Source organism: Apaloderma vittatum, unplaced genomic scaffold, assembly GCF_000703405.1.
Source record: "Apaloderma vittatum isolate BGI_N311 unplaced genomic scaffold, ASM70340v1 scaffold592, whole genome shotgun sequence".
NCBI classification, from domain to species: Eukaryota; Metazoa; Chordata; class Aves; order Trogoniformes; family Trogonidae; genus Apaloderma; species Apaloderma vittatum.
Genome location: NW_009702843.1, coordinates 24,796 through 37,222, shown reverse-complemented (window position 1 = coordinate 37,222; position 12,427 = coordinate 24,796). Strand labels below are relative to the sequence as shown.

Genomic DNA, 12,427 nt, shown 5'->3' with positions numbered 1-12,427 from the left:
TAAAGAGGATATTATTGTCATTAAAGACAGTGAAACTGTGAGCCAAACTCCTGATTAAAGAGTCAAGATGCAAAAAAGACAGTTAATGAAATCTACCACATATTTGCAAAACAGGAGGAACACCACATAAATGCATTACAAAACAATTGAGGGAAATAAGAACAGGAAAGTAGTTCTGTTCCATGTAAGTTAAGGAAGGATTCAGAAGATCCTGGCTCTATTCAAGTCCATCCATGTTTCCCCAGTGAAACTTGCGGAACTGTTTGCCTGAGGGGAAATCTGTGAGCTGCTTGGACTGCTGCATTAACCACGATTGGTTTGGTTTAGCAGACTGATATCTGAGAACTAAGGAGAAATAAGAAAATCTACTTCCTTTGCCTCACTGCTAGTGCACATTTATCATGTAAAAAAAAAAAAAACCACAAAAAAAAAAACAAGGAAGGGGGTATTTTCATCCATATTAACTGAGATCAGCCAGGTTACAACATATGAATACACATGAGCAGCAGTTCAAGATGTGTCTCATGACGGGACTTTAGCAAGGCGAGTTTTCTCACACTAATGAGCTGTGGCCAGCCCGAACATGTCCAGTGTTACGTAAGATTGTCCTGCAATATTCTGCTGAAAAGGAGGGAAGACAGCTGACTGGCCTTTGGGTTCCTTCTTACTGTGTTCCGGCAAGCTTTCAGAAACCAGAAATTCCCTTGTTTTAATAGAATTTTTTAGGTATGGATTGAACAGAGCTTTTCCACTAAAATCTTCCAGCTTTAAAACTTCTTCACTATAATTTTCTTCATTTTTAACTGAAGTCTGTTGGGATTCACATAAATCATCTTCCAGCATTTCTGTGGGTTGGATTTCCTTCACTGCTATTAAAGCTGACTGCATTTGACTTCTGATATCTTGATCAGCAATTACGTAAGGCATGGATGATGAAAAACATTTAGCAACTTCATTTTCTTTATGATACATTATCTTTTTATCTCCACTAATCATGCCTTTCATAGTTACATCAGTGTATTCAGAAACATGGTTTTCACAATTCATCAGCGGTGATCCTTCCTGACTTTCTTCAGGAAAGCAATGTTCCAAAACACTTATGTCTTCAAAGTCCATGGTTTTAGTCTCAGATGTCACTCCCTTCAAAAACGAATTATTCTGTCAGTACAAAGACATAAACTGGAAAGTTACATAGGGGTAGATAATGCATTAGTTTATTATTTAAATATATAGAATATTGCTCTGTTTGACTCTTAAGGGCATTAATAAAGAATTCATGTGTATTTCAACTGGGATGCTGTTACATGTGAATGACTACCAAAAATGACAATGTTTTCCTGTCTATTTTTTAAGCACTTTCTTATGGTGTTTCCTGTGTTTATTAATTAAGCATTTAAATGAAGACTCAGAATCAGGCTCAGACTTTTTCCGTCTTTTTCACTCTAACCAGCCATTTCTGAGAGAGAAGTTTAAATCCCATGCTCCACACATTACACTTTCTGTGAAAACCTGACCAAATCCATTTAATTCAAATGAACATCAGAACTTTAATACGGAATAAATATCTAACAATGAAGAAAACATAAATGTTAATACAATAACATACCACATCTTATTATATGTTGCACTACTTTTTTGTGAAGAAGGGAGGAGATATCCAGTTGTGACTCAGTAGACTCAACAACCTGGGCAAATTTAATGGACTTTATGTAATAAATCATGTCCACAACTCACTTTTTAACTTCAAAATATTATATTTCTTGTTATCACATAAGAATTAAATGAATATAGGAAGACGCATCTTTTCCATTAGTTCGAAATACAATGAAAAGCACTTTATAGCACTTAAACAGAAGAATGAAACTCAATATGTTGGATTTTTCTTTAGTCATAAAATGATTGTCAGAGAAGGACTTTTCTTCTCTCCATTTTATCCCTTCTTTAACACATAAAATTGCAATTATTACCACAGGTGCATCAAGAGGCCATTCCACTGCAACGCTCTCTGCAGGATTGGGTATATCAGGCCAGCAAATCCTTTTAAACCTATCATTGAGAAAGAGAATTTTAGCCAAATGATGAAAGAAATAGGTTATTAAAAATAAAATTAACAAATCTCCAGAAAACCTAAATAATGCCGAAATATCAAACTTTCACAAAGCAAGTCTTTCCTATATTAACACAATCTTTCCATTTAAACTGTTTTCCTTCACATTAATTTTTATCACGAAAGACCTCAATAAGTAAAATTTACTAATTGCAGAAAAATTACTACGGCACAAAAGTATTTTTTTAAAAATTATATAGTAGATCAAATAATAGTATGCGAAAATAAGGCTGCATAAAAACCCTCTTGTGATCATGTTTCAGGGTGGTCCTTCACTGAAAAGCTACCTTAGGTAAACTCTGCTCCAGGAAAATGTCCCTAGCACTACACCACACTAGAGCTATGCTGCAGTCTTTTGTTTTCAGCAGCTAAATGATGCTGACGCTGTAGTATATAACTGCCCAACGGAGCAGTAAACAGAAAACAAAATTAATCACATATTGATACTGGGTATACATGTAAGGAAATGAAAACCAGGCCATAGCTTGACTTTTCACAGTGCAATTTGATCTACAGAAGAATATAACCATTCATACACCTCAAAGAATACATCTCAAAGTAATCTCCAGAACCGACACATAGTTTCTTACTACTGTAAAAAATTCAGAATACACAACACAGATGAAGATGTCAAAGAGATGGAAGTTGTACTTACTACTTCAGCTATACTTATCAGCTGATGCTTTGCATGACAAAAATGTTCATTCTAACATCTTAGAACAGCCCAAAATAGTTCAGGTTTTTAACTTTCTTATTAAGCTACAGCCAAATTACTCAGTCACTGTTCATTCTGAAGAAAAGCACATCTAATAACCTTAAAAAATCCTCACAGTCATCTCTGAGATGTTACAGCATCTCCGTGCTCTGAGGAAGCTATTTAAAATCTGGCAGGGGACATGTCTGAGGGCCAATAAAAGGATTATGAATCGTGTACAGATAAGGATCCATATCTATGGATCAAGCATCCAAACTCTTTGACACGGTGTTTCTTCATGTTCTAGTTTCTTTATGACTTCTTCACAGCTCAATGGAAGCATCACAAACTAATAAAAGGAATACTACCCTAGCTAACAAAAGAAATAAGGGTTATGTGAAATGTGTTCAATTGCAGATATATTAAGAGTGCCTTTCTGGCATTATTAGCTTTTCAGTAACTGACTTAAAGTAGGCTCCTCCCACTTTGCTGGCAATGGAATTGCAAAAGGCATGCACTGTTTTCCATAAATTGATATAGGTGATATGCAAATCTGTTTCTCCCATTTCTTTTGTTCTGATTTACTGCACTGTCTAAAATTAGTATTTATTTTTGGACTATAGCACAGTAATCGCAGTTACAAGAAAATCTGTATGCTTAGTTATTTGTCACTCCAGCTGCTTCTTAATTTGACATTGGTTTGGAACGCAACAAATACATAAATTCATAAAACAATACACAGGAAATATAAAGATTTGCCTTTTACAAGTTAAAATTAACATATTGCATTAAGTTTTAGAAGGCAGAAAATGCACTCACGCATGTTTTTTCAAAATGCATGTTATCCAAAGGCCTAACAGAAACAGCATGCTTAATCCAATGGGTAGAGCAATGAAAATAACATCCTCTGTATCTGTAGAGGGGGGAAAATATCAAACACAGATGTTTACAATTTCTTTACATATTCCACTAAGACAGATAATTTTCAACATCCAAGTCTCTTAATTAGCACAATTCTAACAAGCTCCGTCAAAATCAGCCAAAATTAGTCAGAATACCGCATGGTGCTCATTGTACAAATGTCGAAAGATGAGTATTTTGAATCCAACAAGTCACAATTACTGAGCCAGAAAAGCAGCTCATGGTAGGATCAGGATCTCTCAGGAACAGATGAACTGGTTGTTTTAAATTTAATTTATTTGACAGAATCACACAATAATTCAGATTGGAGGAAACATCTGTAGGTCACCCCGTCCAAAATTGAAATTAGAATCAGGTTGCTTAGAGTCATACCAAGCCAACATTTGAAAGTCGCCTAAGATAAAGAGTCTACCATCTGTCTGGGCACCTGTTCTTTTAGAGACACCTAAAACTGCCACATAGTGCCATTTCCACATGTTATTAAAAAAATAAATAGTAAATTCAATGCAGAAGGTTTTAAATAGACAGAAAATACAGTTACTTTGACAGAAACAGTGCACATATTTCTGAACTAGCTTCAACAGATGAGAAGGCTGAGGTTCTCATTAACATTTTTGCCTCAGTCTTCACTGACAACCTCTCTCCTCACGCCTCCTGAGTTGAGGGAGCACAAGATGGGGATCAAGGGGGCAAAGTCCCTCCTACTGTAAGTAAAGACAAGGTCCGTGACCACTTGAGAAACCTGAACATAGCTAAGTCTACAGGACATGATGAGATGCATCCCAGAGTCCTGAGGGAATTGGCTAGTGTATTTGTCTGAAAAATCACGGCAGTCAGGTGAAGTCCCTGGGGACTGGAAGAAGGGAAATATTAAACCCCTCTTTAAAAATGGTAGAAAAGAAGACCCTGGGAACTACCTACCTGTCAGCCTCACCTCTGTGAGGTGACACAGTGCCCCACAACATCCTTCTCTCTGAACTGGAGAAATATGTATTTGATGGGTGGATTGTTGGTGAATAAGTAATTGATTGGATGGTTGCAGCCAGAGGGTAGTGGTCAATGACTTCATGTCCAGATGGAGATGGGTTTCAAGTGGTGTCCCTCAAGGGTCCATACTAAGACCAGCGCTGTTTAATATCTTCATCAGTCATGCAGGCAGTGGGATTTAGTGCACCCTCAGCAAGTTTGCAGATTACAAATGTGAGTGGTGTAGTCGACATGCCAGAGGGATGGGATGTCCTCCAGAGGGACCTGGAGAAGTGGGCCCATGTGAACCCTGTGAGAATCAACAATGCAAGGTCCTGCACTTGGGTCAGGGCAATCCTCGTTATCAGACTGCAGACTGAGGGATGATGTGCTAGAGAGCAGTCTTGAGGAAAAGGACTATTGGTGAACGAAAAGCTGGACATGAGCCAGCAATGTGTGTCTGCAGCCCAGAAGGCAAATCACATCCTGGGCTGCATCAGAAGCAACGTGGCCAGCAGGTTGAGAGAGGTGATTCTGCCCCTCTTCTCTGCTCTGGTGAGACCTCACCTGGAGCACTGTGTCCAGATGTGGAGAGCTCAACACGAGAAGCACATGGACCTGTTGGATCAGATCCAGAGGAGGACCACAAAAACGATCAGAGGGCTGGAGCACCTCTCCTGTGAGCATAGGCTGAGAGAGTTGGGGTTGTTCACCCTGGAATAGAGAAGGCTCCAGGGACAACTTAGAGCAGCCTTCCAGTACCTGAAGAGGGCCTATAGGAGTGCTGGGGAGAGACTGTTTACAACGGTGTGAAATAGCAGGACAAGGGCCAGTTTTAAACTAGAGCAAGGTAGATTTAGGTTAGATATCAGGAAGAAGTTCTTCACTATGAGGATGGTGAAACACTGGCACAGGTTGCCCAGAGAGGTGGTGGAGGCCCCATCCCTGGAGACATTCAAGGTCAGGCTTGATGGGACTCTGAGCAACCTGATCCGGTTAAAGATGCTCCTGCTCACTGCAGGGGGGTTGGACTAGGTGACCTTTAAAGGTCCTTTCCAACCCAACACATTCTATGATTCTGTGATTCTATGATTCCAGGTACCTACCAGAGGCAGGTACTGATAGCAGCAGAGACCAGGCCTCAGCATAGTCTAACTTACCTTGCATTTGATTAACAAACTAGCAGAGGAATTTACAAGCAAAAATTAAAGTAGCTTCAAGTCTCACAGCCACAGCAAGTTTAAGTGCTTATGCACTTTTTTTAGATTTCAGTTTGGCCACCTTTTTGACAGTTTATGTATGTATGTAAAACATGCTTCCAGAAGTAAAAATTAAGTATATGAACAGCCATTACAGCAGCCATCATACCAATGTGCTTGGTAAAATATGGCTAAAATAAATTGTAAGCAATAGGAAAAGATGTTTACACGCACACATTGGCCACTCGTTTATGAGTTAAATATAGGAGAAGAAATGCAATACAATGCATGGCTATTCTAAATCTAGTATCTCAGGTGGAAATGTCTGCTTTTTAACAAACTGTTCAGCACCCTATCCCATAATTGACAGCATAGAAACTGTTGCTCCCACAAACATCCACCATAATCCACAGCAAAACAAAGCTTTTGGGGTTTGACTTCTAAACTTGAGGTTGTCCTATACTTCTCACTCCTAAGCCTGTTTTTAAAACAGTAATAGCCAACCTGCAATGTTACTTACTGAATTTCAAAGTCTTGAAGGTTTTCGGTTCTCCACTGGTCCCCCCAGCTCCATTAGTTGCCATGATATAGACAGTATATTGTGTATTAGCCTGTAAGGACTTCAGTGTGTATTGCAGAACATCAGAGTTCACTGTTTCATCTTTTTAGGAGATTTATGTGCAGAAGCACAAAAAAATAGTGTTATATTATGGAATTGTACACTTACTTAGCATCTTTTACAAGATTTTACAAGTATTTAAAAGACAAATTTAAATACAAAGCAACCTTATCAATTACCAATGTTTATCAATGCTACTTTAAAATTTAGGGGAAAAAAAACCTGTATTTACTTCTAAAAATAAATGAGCTTTTTTTTTTGCTAATATTAAAGACAGGCACATTATGATCTCCTGTAGATTATTTTATCACTGAAAAGAGTGCCTTGAGAACTTAATTTCCTGGAACGTAGGCTCAGGAATTAAGAACCTAAAATAGTCTCTGCACCTTCTGAAATTTAACTATATTTCTAGTAAATGCAGTCAGACACTGATCATACAAAAGGATGCAATTTATCAGCACTGGGATATCACCCAAATGAAGTCAGAGGAAAGCCAAAATCAACAGGAAGTTTTTCCTATTTCCAACAGGTTTCTAAATAAAACTCAATGTTTTCAATACTTTCATTACTGTAATTAGTATGATGTGCTTCACTTTTCAACTTTTTTAAGGAGGGCATGTATTACAGCATTCTATGTCTACAAATGGTATTAGAAGCATGTTCATATTATGAAATTAAAATCACTATAACATCTTCTGGTGCTTAAAGTCAAAGCCAACTCAGGGCACCATTCAGTTCAATCAAGAAACACTTAAGAAATAGATACGCTGCAATAAGATGTGGGATTAAACAAACTTGAGTTTCTCTTAAACCAAGGAGGGGAAAGTGAAGTTCTAGAGTTAAAAGGCCATCACTGAAGTCACCTCTATGTTCTATTCTCATAAAAAATATGTGACATCAGAGAAGCCTCAAAAAGCATCAGTACAGTACGGTATTGCCATTTAATTTAGCTCCTCTGAGTTGCCATTTAAAACTAATTTCCTAAAGAAACTAATCAGAACTAGTGAAATGGGCACAGTCTGCTTTACATTAGAAGAGTAATATGGAGATATGTGGCTCCATAACATGAGGCTGCATGTCTTGAGTATGACCCTGCACAAAGCAGTCACTATTAAATTGCTCAGAAACCACACGGGAGGAAAAATTGCCTGCAGAGGACTCAATCTGAAAGAAATAAGCAGCTTCCTCTTTCTAATTTTAAAATTACCAAGAATACTCTTGCCCTGGCTTCAAACTAGATATCCAGAAGCAACTGAAAACAGCATGATTTTCAAGTTTGAGATCTTTTTAGAAAAACATTATGTGAGGTGTCTGCTAACCATGATGTCTAAAACAAAGGAGGAGAAACATTTATTTCTGAAGAATATGTTCAAAAAGTTGTATCAGTCTCCAAAGCAGAAAAGCAATAGCAAGCACAGAAAATCAAGCATATTCAAAGAAGTTAATCTAAAAGCTATGTCAAAAGAAACCACTTATTGGCAGCTTATTCTAGCTTTTTGCCTATCATTTGCTCTTTTGCTTTTATTATAAACATAACTGTGAAGACATTTTTCCCAGAAAATTTCCACCATATTCTTCCAGAAGCCAAGCGTTTGGGAAAGGCATCCTTTCAAGGACATGCATGGAATTTACAAATTCACTAAATTCCCACAAGGTTCAAATTAATAAATTTGCACAGCATCGATAACTCCCCAAGATATTTTAGCTCCACTAAAAAAGTCATGACTTTTTCCATTGACTTCAGAGGTACATCACAATGGAAGAGAAATTTGAAGATAGAAAGAGACTAGTACGTACATAAAAAGGGAAAATAGCAAGTATCTGACAAATATTACTCTCTAATTTGGCATAATCCTGCAAATTTGCTATTTTTTACTCTTAAGAGAGAACAATCTGCAAAAAGCCTCTCATAGATGAGTTTCCATCCTGGTCTGGAAAGAAAAGAGGACTGAGAGTGCTGCCATACACTGACTGAATTTATCAAGTGAAGATCCATCAGATTTGCATCTGAGAAGCAGAGAGGACAATGTGGTCAACAGTCATGGCTGTACTACCATGGGTAGTACAATATTAATCATAAAACAGATTAATTGTGAGAAAGCAGTGCTGTATAAAATAAATCTAGAGCAAAGAAGCTGAGCAAGAATGCATGTGTCGTATTAAAGCAGTGAGCATTCACAAGAATAACTCATTGATTCAATTAAGCCTAAATTATTTTTAACCTTTTTGTTCCAGTATTTTCAAACATATTTATAACATACAATAACAAACTGTGCTAAAACTTTGAAAATAAGTATCTTGGGACAGCAGACTGTCATAATCCTGTTGAAAGCATTGGTATTTAATTTATACTTACTTGATTCTTTTCCATCTTCAGGTTTATAAAATATTGTGTAGTTACAGATAAATCCATTTCTTTTATCCTTTGAAATTTCCTTCCATTTTACTGTAACTTCATTTTTCCCTGGAACACCTGTGTCAGCCACAGGTCCTTCTGATGGCTCTACACAGAAGTATTACAAATTAGAAAAAGCTGTAAAATAGTCTAAGTACTGCAATGTTATCCACCAGTTTGCCTTCACGCATATCAGTAACATTAGGGGCAAAAATGTTAACGTAAATATGTCATCTTTGTGGTCTAATATAGCCTATAACTTATCTCACCCTCTTTAAGACGCAATTTCTTCTGATAATTCATCCTTGCATCTATTCAGGCGTTTGCACAGTTCTCAGTGTTAGTGCATCTGAATACCTCAAGATCATCAGAAGGCTCTATCCTCACAGCATCAGAGAGAGATCAAGAGGTCAAACACCCCTGTGCATTCGTGCTGGAACTCAGGTAGGTGTAATGTCCCTGTGTACACAGGACGTCTCTGGCTGAGCTGAGATTCGACGAGGGCCAGCCTTTGCCCATTACATCAGACAAATTTTTTCCACTTACACATTACAACCTCACATACATCACTTGTAACTTCAAAGCAAGAGTTTTCTCTGCCTCAGTTTTAAAACAAATGCCTTCCTTCCCATTCTCTGACAAACTTTTGTACTGTCACAGCTCCCTATAAACGAGAAAGCACTCAAAAAAGTTCTAATTGAGCTAGTATTACTCAAATATAAAATACTCCATTACCTCTTCCTAGTAATTAATCCTGTCTAGTAGTGCACTGTGATATGTGTGCATGCACATAGACTTATTTACACACACACAAAAATTGACATTTTCACATGAAGTTTTAAAATTACAAGTAAAATACATTCTTACAGCTGGCTGTATAAATCGCTGAATTCACATTAAACTTCTACAAATAAAGAAACTTTCCTCCTCACCCACTCCCAAACTACCATTTCATCCATATAGTTCCTATCCCATCGCACACATCATGTTTTCTTACCATTTTTATATGCAAATATTTTGTGACATTAAAAAATTAAACAAAAACTAAACTTCCTAAAACATCCACTTTATTCCATAAGTAAAATTTCCTCATTTATTAGGACTGATAAATGCAGCCAAGCACTAAAACCCAGTCTAATTATATATCTAAATGAGCTGCAACATTCAAGACATAGCTAGTTTAAAACTGCCTGTACCTATACTCTTTCCAAGTGTTTTGTATACAGTATGTAAACTCTGCAGCAAATGAGTGGATTCAAGTAGCCATGTACCTGTATCACAAGAAACAAATTTTCTTTACTGAACAATTCGGTAGCTGATCTACAAACTGAAATCCCATTTTTCTGTCAGCAACTCATCTCTCCTTCAACTCTGCAAGTGCCAAACTACTTAAAGATAACACACCCCAAGACACAGACTACAACACACTTTTCAAAACATTATTAGTTTAAAATACTTACTTTTTTCTTGAACATAAGTTTGTATGGAATACGGAGCTCCTACTTTATTTCCATAGACAGGATACACTGAGATGTTATAACATATAAATGGTTTAAAGTTTTCTGTAAAGAAAAAAAGGAATATTTACATACAATACTCCATGTAAGATTCATACAATGAAATCACAGCACAGTCCTAAATGTTACAGATCTCTATTTTATTTAACTTTTTAGCAAGTACAGTAGATATTTATGGCCTCAAATGCTCATCACTACTCTTAACATAATGAATTTTACTCAATAAAGAGCACTTGGCTTCTAACTTGTTTTTCACTAGAAATACTTTGAATGGTTAATAATGCTTCAGCCTCATAGAGCTTCTCTGTGCGAAGTCACTTACTCATGTTGTAACAGTTTTAGGTTTGGAGGAGATTTTTATTTTCAAATAACCAGTATAAAATGATACTTCTAGCAATATTTTTAATCTCATGTAACTTCAGGTTTACTGCTCTGCAGAAGAGAGTTTTGATTCATGCATTTAACAGCTTAACAGGTACAATGGAGCCACAGCCCTTAACTCTGGAGCAACAGCTCTTAACTCTATGTAGATGTTCTCGTTATGCCAACTGCAGATCTGCTTCCAACCAGCCTGACTCACTCAAAAGTACAAGTGAAATCTTTCCAGCAGAATTTTATTGTTTCAAGACATAGTTCAAGCTTCTGGAAATGAAGGTTTGAACTCTGAACAATCGCAACAGCCAAGTAATCATCAGGGTGCACCTCCTACTCACAAGCAGCTCTCATCAGCTCTGAGAAGACACATGTGTGGCTTTATACCCCGTGGGGCAAAACCAGTATAAAGGGTTTCCTAAACCGTTCCTCCTCAAGCTCTGCACCTTGTTCAGCAAGAATAATGGCGATCGACAGATCCTTGAATTACATCAACTCCCCACTGCTTTTTCAGTCCCCTAAATCTGCTGCCACCCAGGAAAGTTATGAAATCCTTAAAATAATTCCACAGAAGAATGTCGGAAACAGGCCTGCATAACAGTAAGTCTGACTTTGCCTTGTCATTTCTAATGTGACTTGTGCTTGAGTTAAACAAAGACCTCTTAATAATGCTGAGGAGAAAAGCTAGGGGGTTTTCTATATTGAGAAAAACTATAAATAGCATTTGTTCCTCACAGAGGATTGCTGAAATAGTGCAATTTTCAGCATAAGACTCGAAATTCACCCACCTCAGTTCAATGTGTAATAAACTGCTCTTGAATTTTACTTCAAGCAGATTTTGGTTTAATTCGTTTTACTGTAGTGCAGAAACAGTATTTAAATCATCCTTGTCTGAACCAGTAAGACAAATTTCATGGGCAAGCTAGCTATACTCATAATTAACAAACCGAGTGTTCCTCTTCACTTTAGAAAATGCAGGGTACTTGTTTTCTGAAAACTTAGAAAATTCCTTTTCCTTGACGTAGAATTCATCCTTTTATCAGTAAGAACCACTTTCAGATTTGATATATTTAATTTCACTAAGGAAGAACTAACAATCCAAAACTGACAACACACGTATTCCATATATTAGACTAAACATTTTGATCATTATTTTCCCTAACCAAAGAACTAATAACCCAAAACTGACTTATCACATGTTTTACATGTGTCACATTAAAATTTTCCACCGTTATTGCTGTATTTTTAAAAAAAACCCAAAACCCAACATGTACAAGGAAAAGCAGATGCATTTCATCAGCTAAAGGTAAAGTCATGCACTATTCACATCAACATCATTATTCACAGTTTTGCCTTTGCACTGTCTCTTGAGTGCTGAACACAGAGTAATACCTTCTGTCAAAATACAATTGTGACTATATGATATTTAACATGCCAGATTGAGCAATCACTTCACTTGCTTATTTCCAAGTAGAATTTTCCCTCAAATGCTCTTTCAGGTTTCTTGCTCTCTAACACACATGAAGGCACATAATCTTTTCCCATCTTCAAATACATTTTTTCAGTTCCATATTTCTCTGCTACAACAGTGTACATCTATCATAGGCCTCCCTACGGAAAGAGTCATGGCATAAGAT

The 12,427-nt window shown here is 37.0% G+C and overlaps 1 protein-coding gene across 1 annotated transcript in view; it reads right to left on the bottom strand.

Annotated features, from left to right (window-relative positions):
* Window positions 1–558: 558 nt before the first annotated feature.
* The window catches only part of IL31RA (interleukin 31 receptor A), a 28,487-nt gene continuing 16,618 nt past the window's right edge, over window positions 559–12,427 (bottom strand). Inside the window, exons 10-15 of the mRNA XM_009864361.1 lie at window positions 10,362–10,463; window positions 8,863–9,009; window positions 6,408–6,548; window positions 3,621–3,714; window positions 1,968–2,046; window positions 559–1,158 (exon numbers count right to left, since the gene is read on the bottom strand). Of these exons, the coding sequence (XP_009862663.1) occupies window positions 559–1,158; window positions 1,968–2,046; window positions 3,621–3,714; window positions 6,408–6,548; window positions 8,863–9,009; window positions 10,362–10,463 (1,163 nt within the window). The remainder of the gene's footprint in view (window positions 1,159–1,967; window positions 2,047–3,620; window positions 3,715–6,407; window positions 6,549–8,862; window positions 9,010–10,361; window positions 10,464–12,427) is intronic.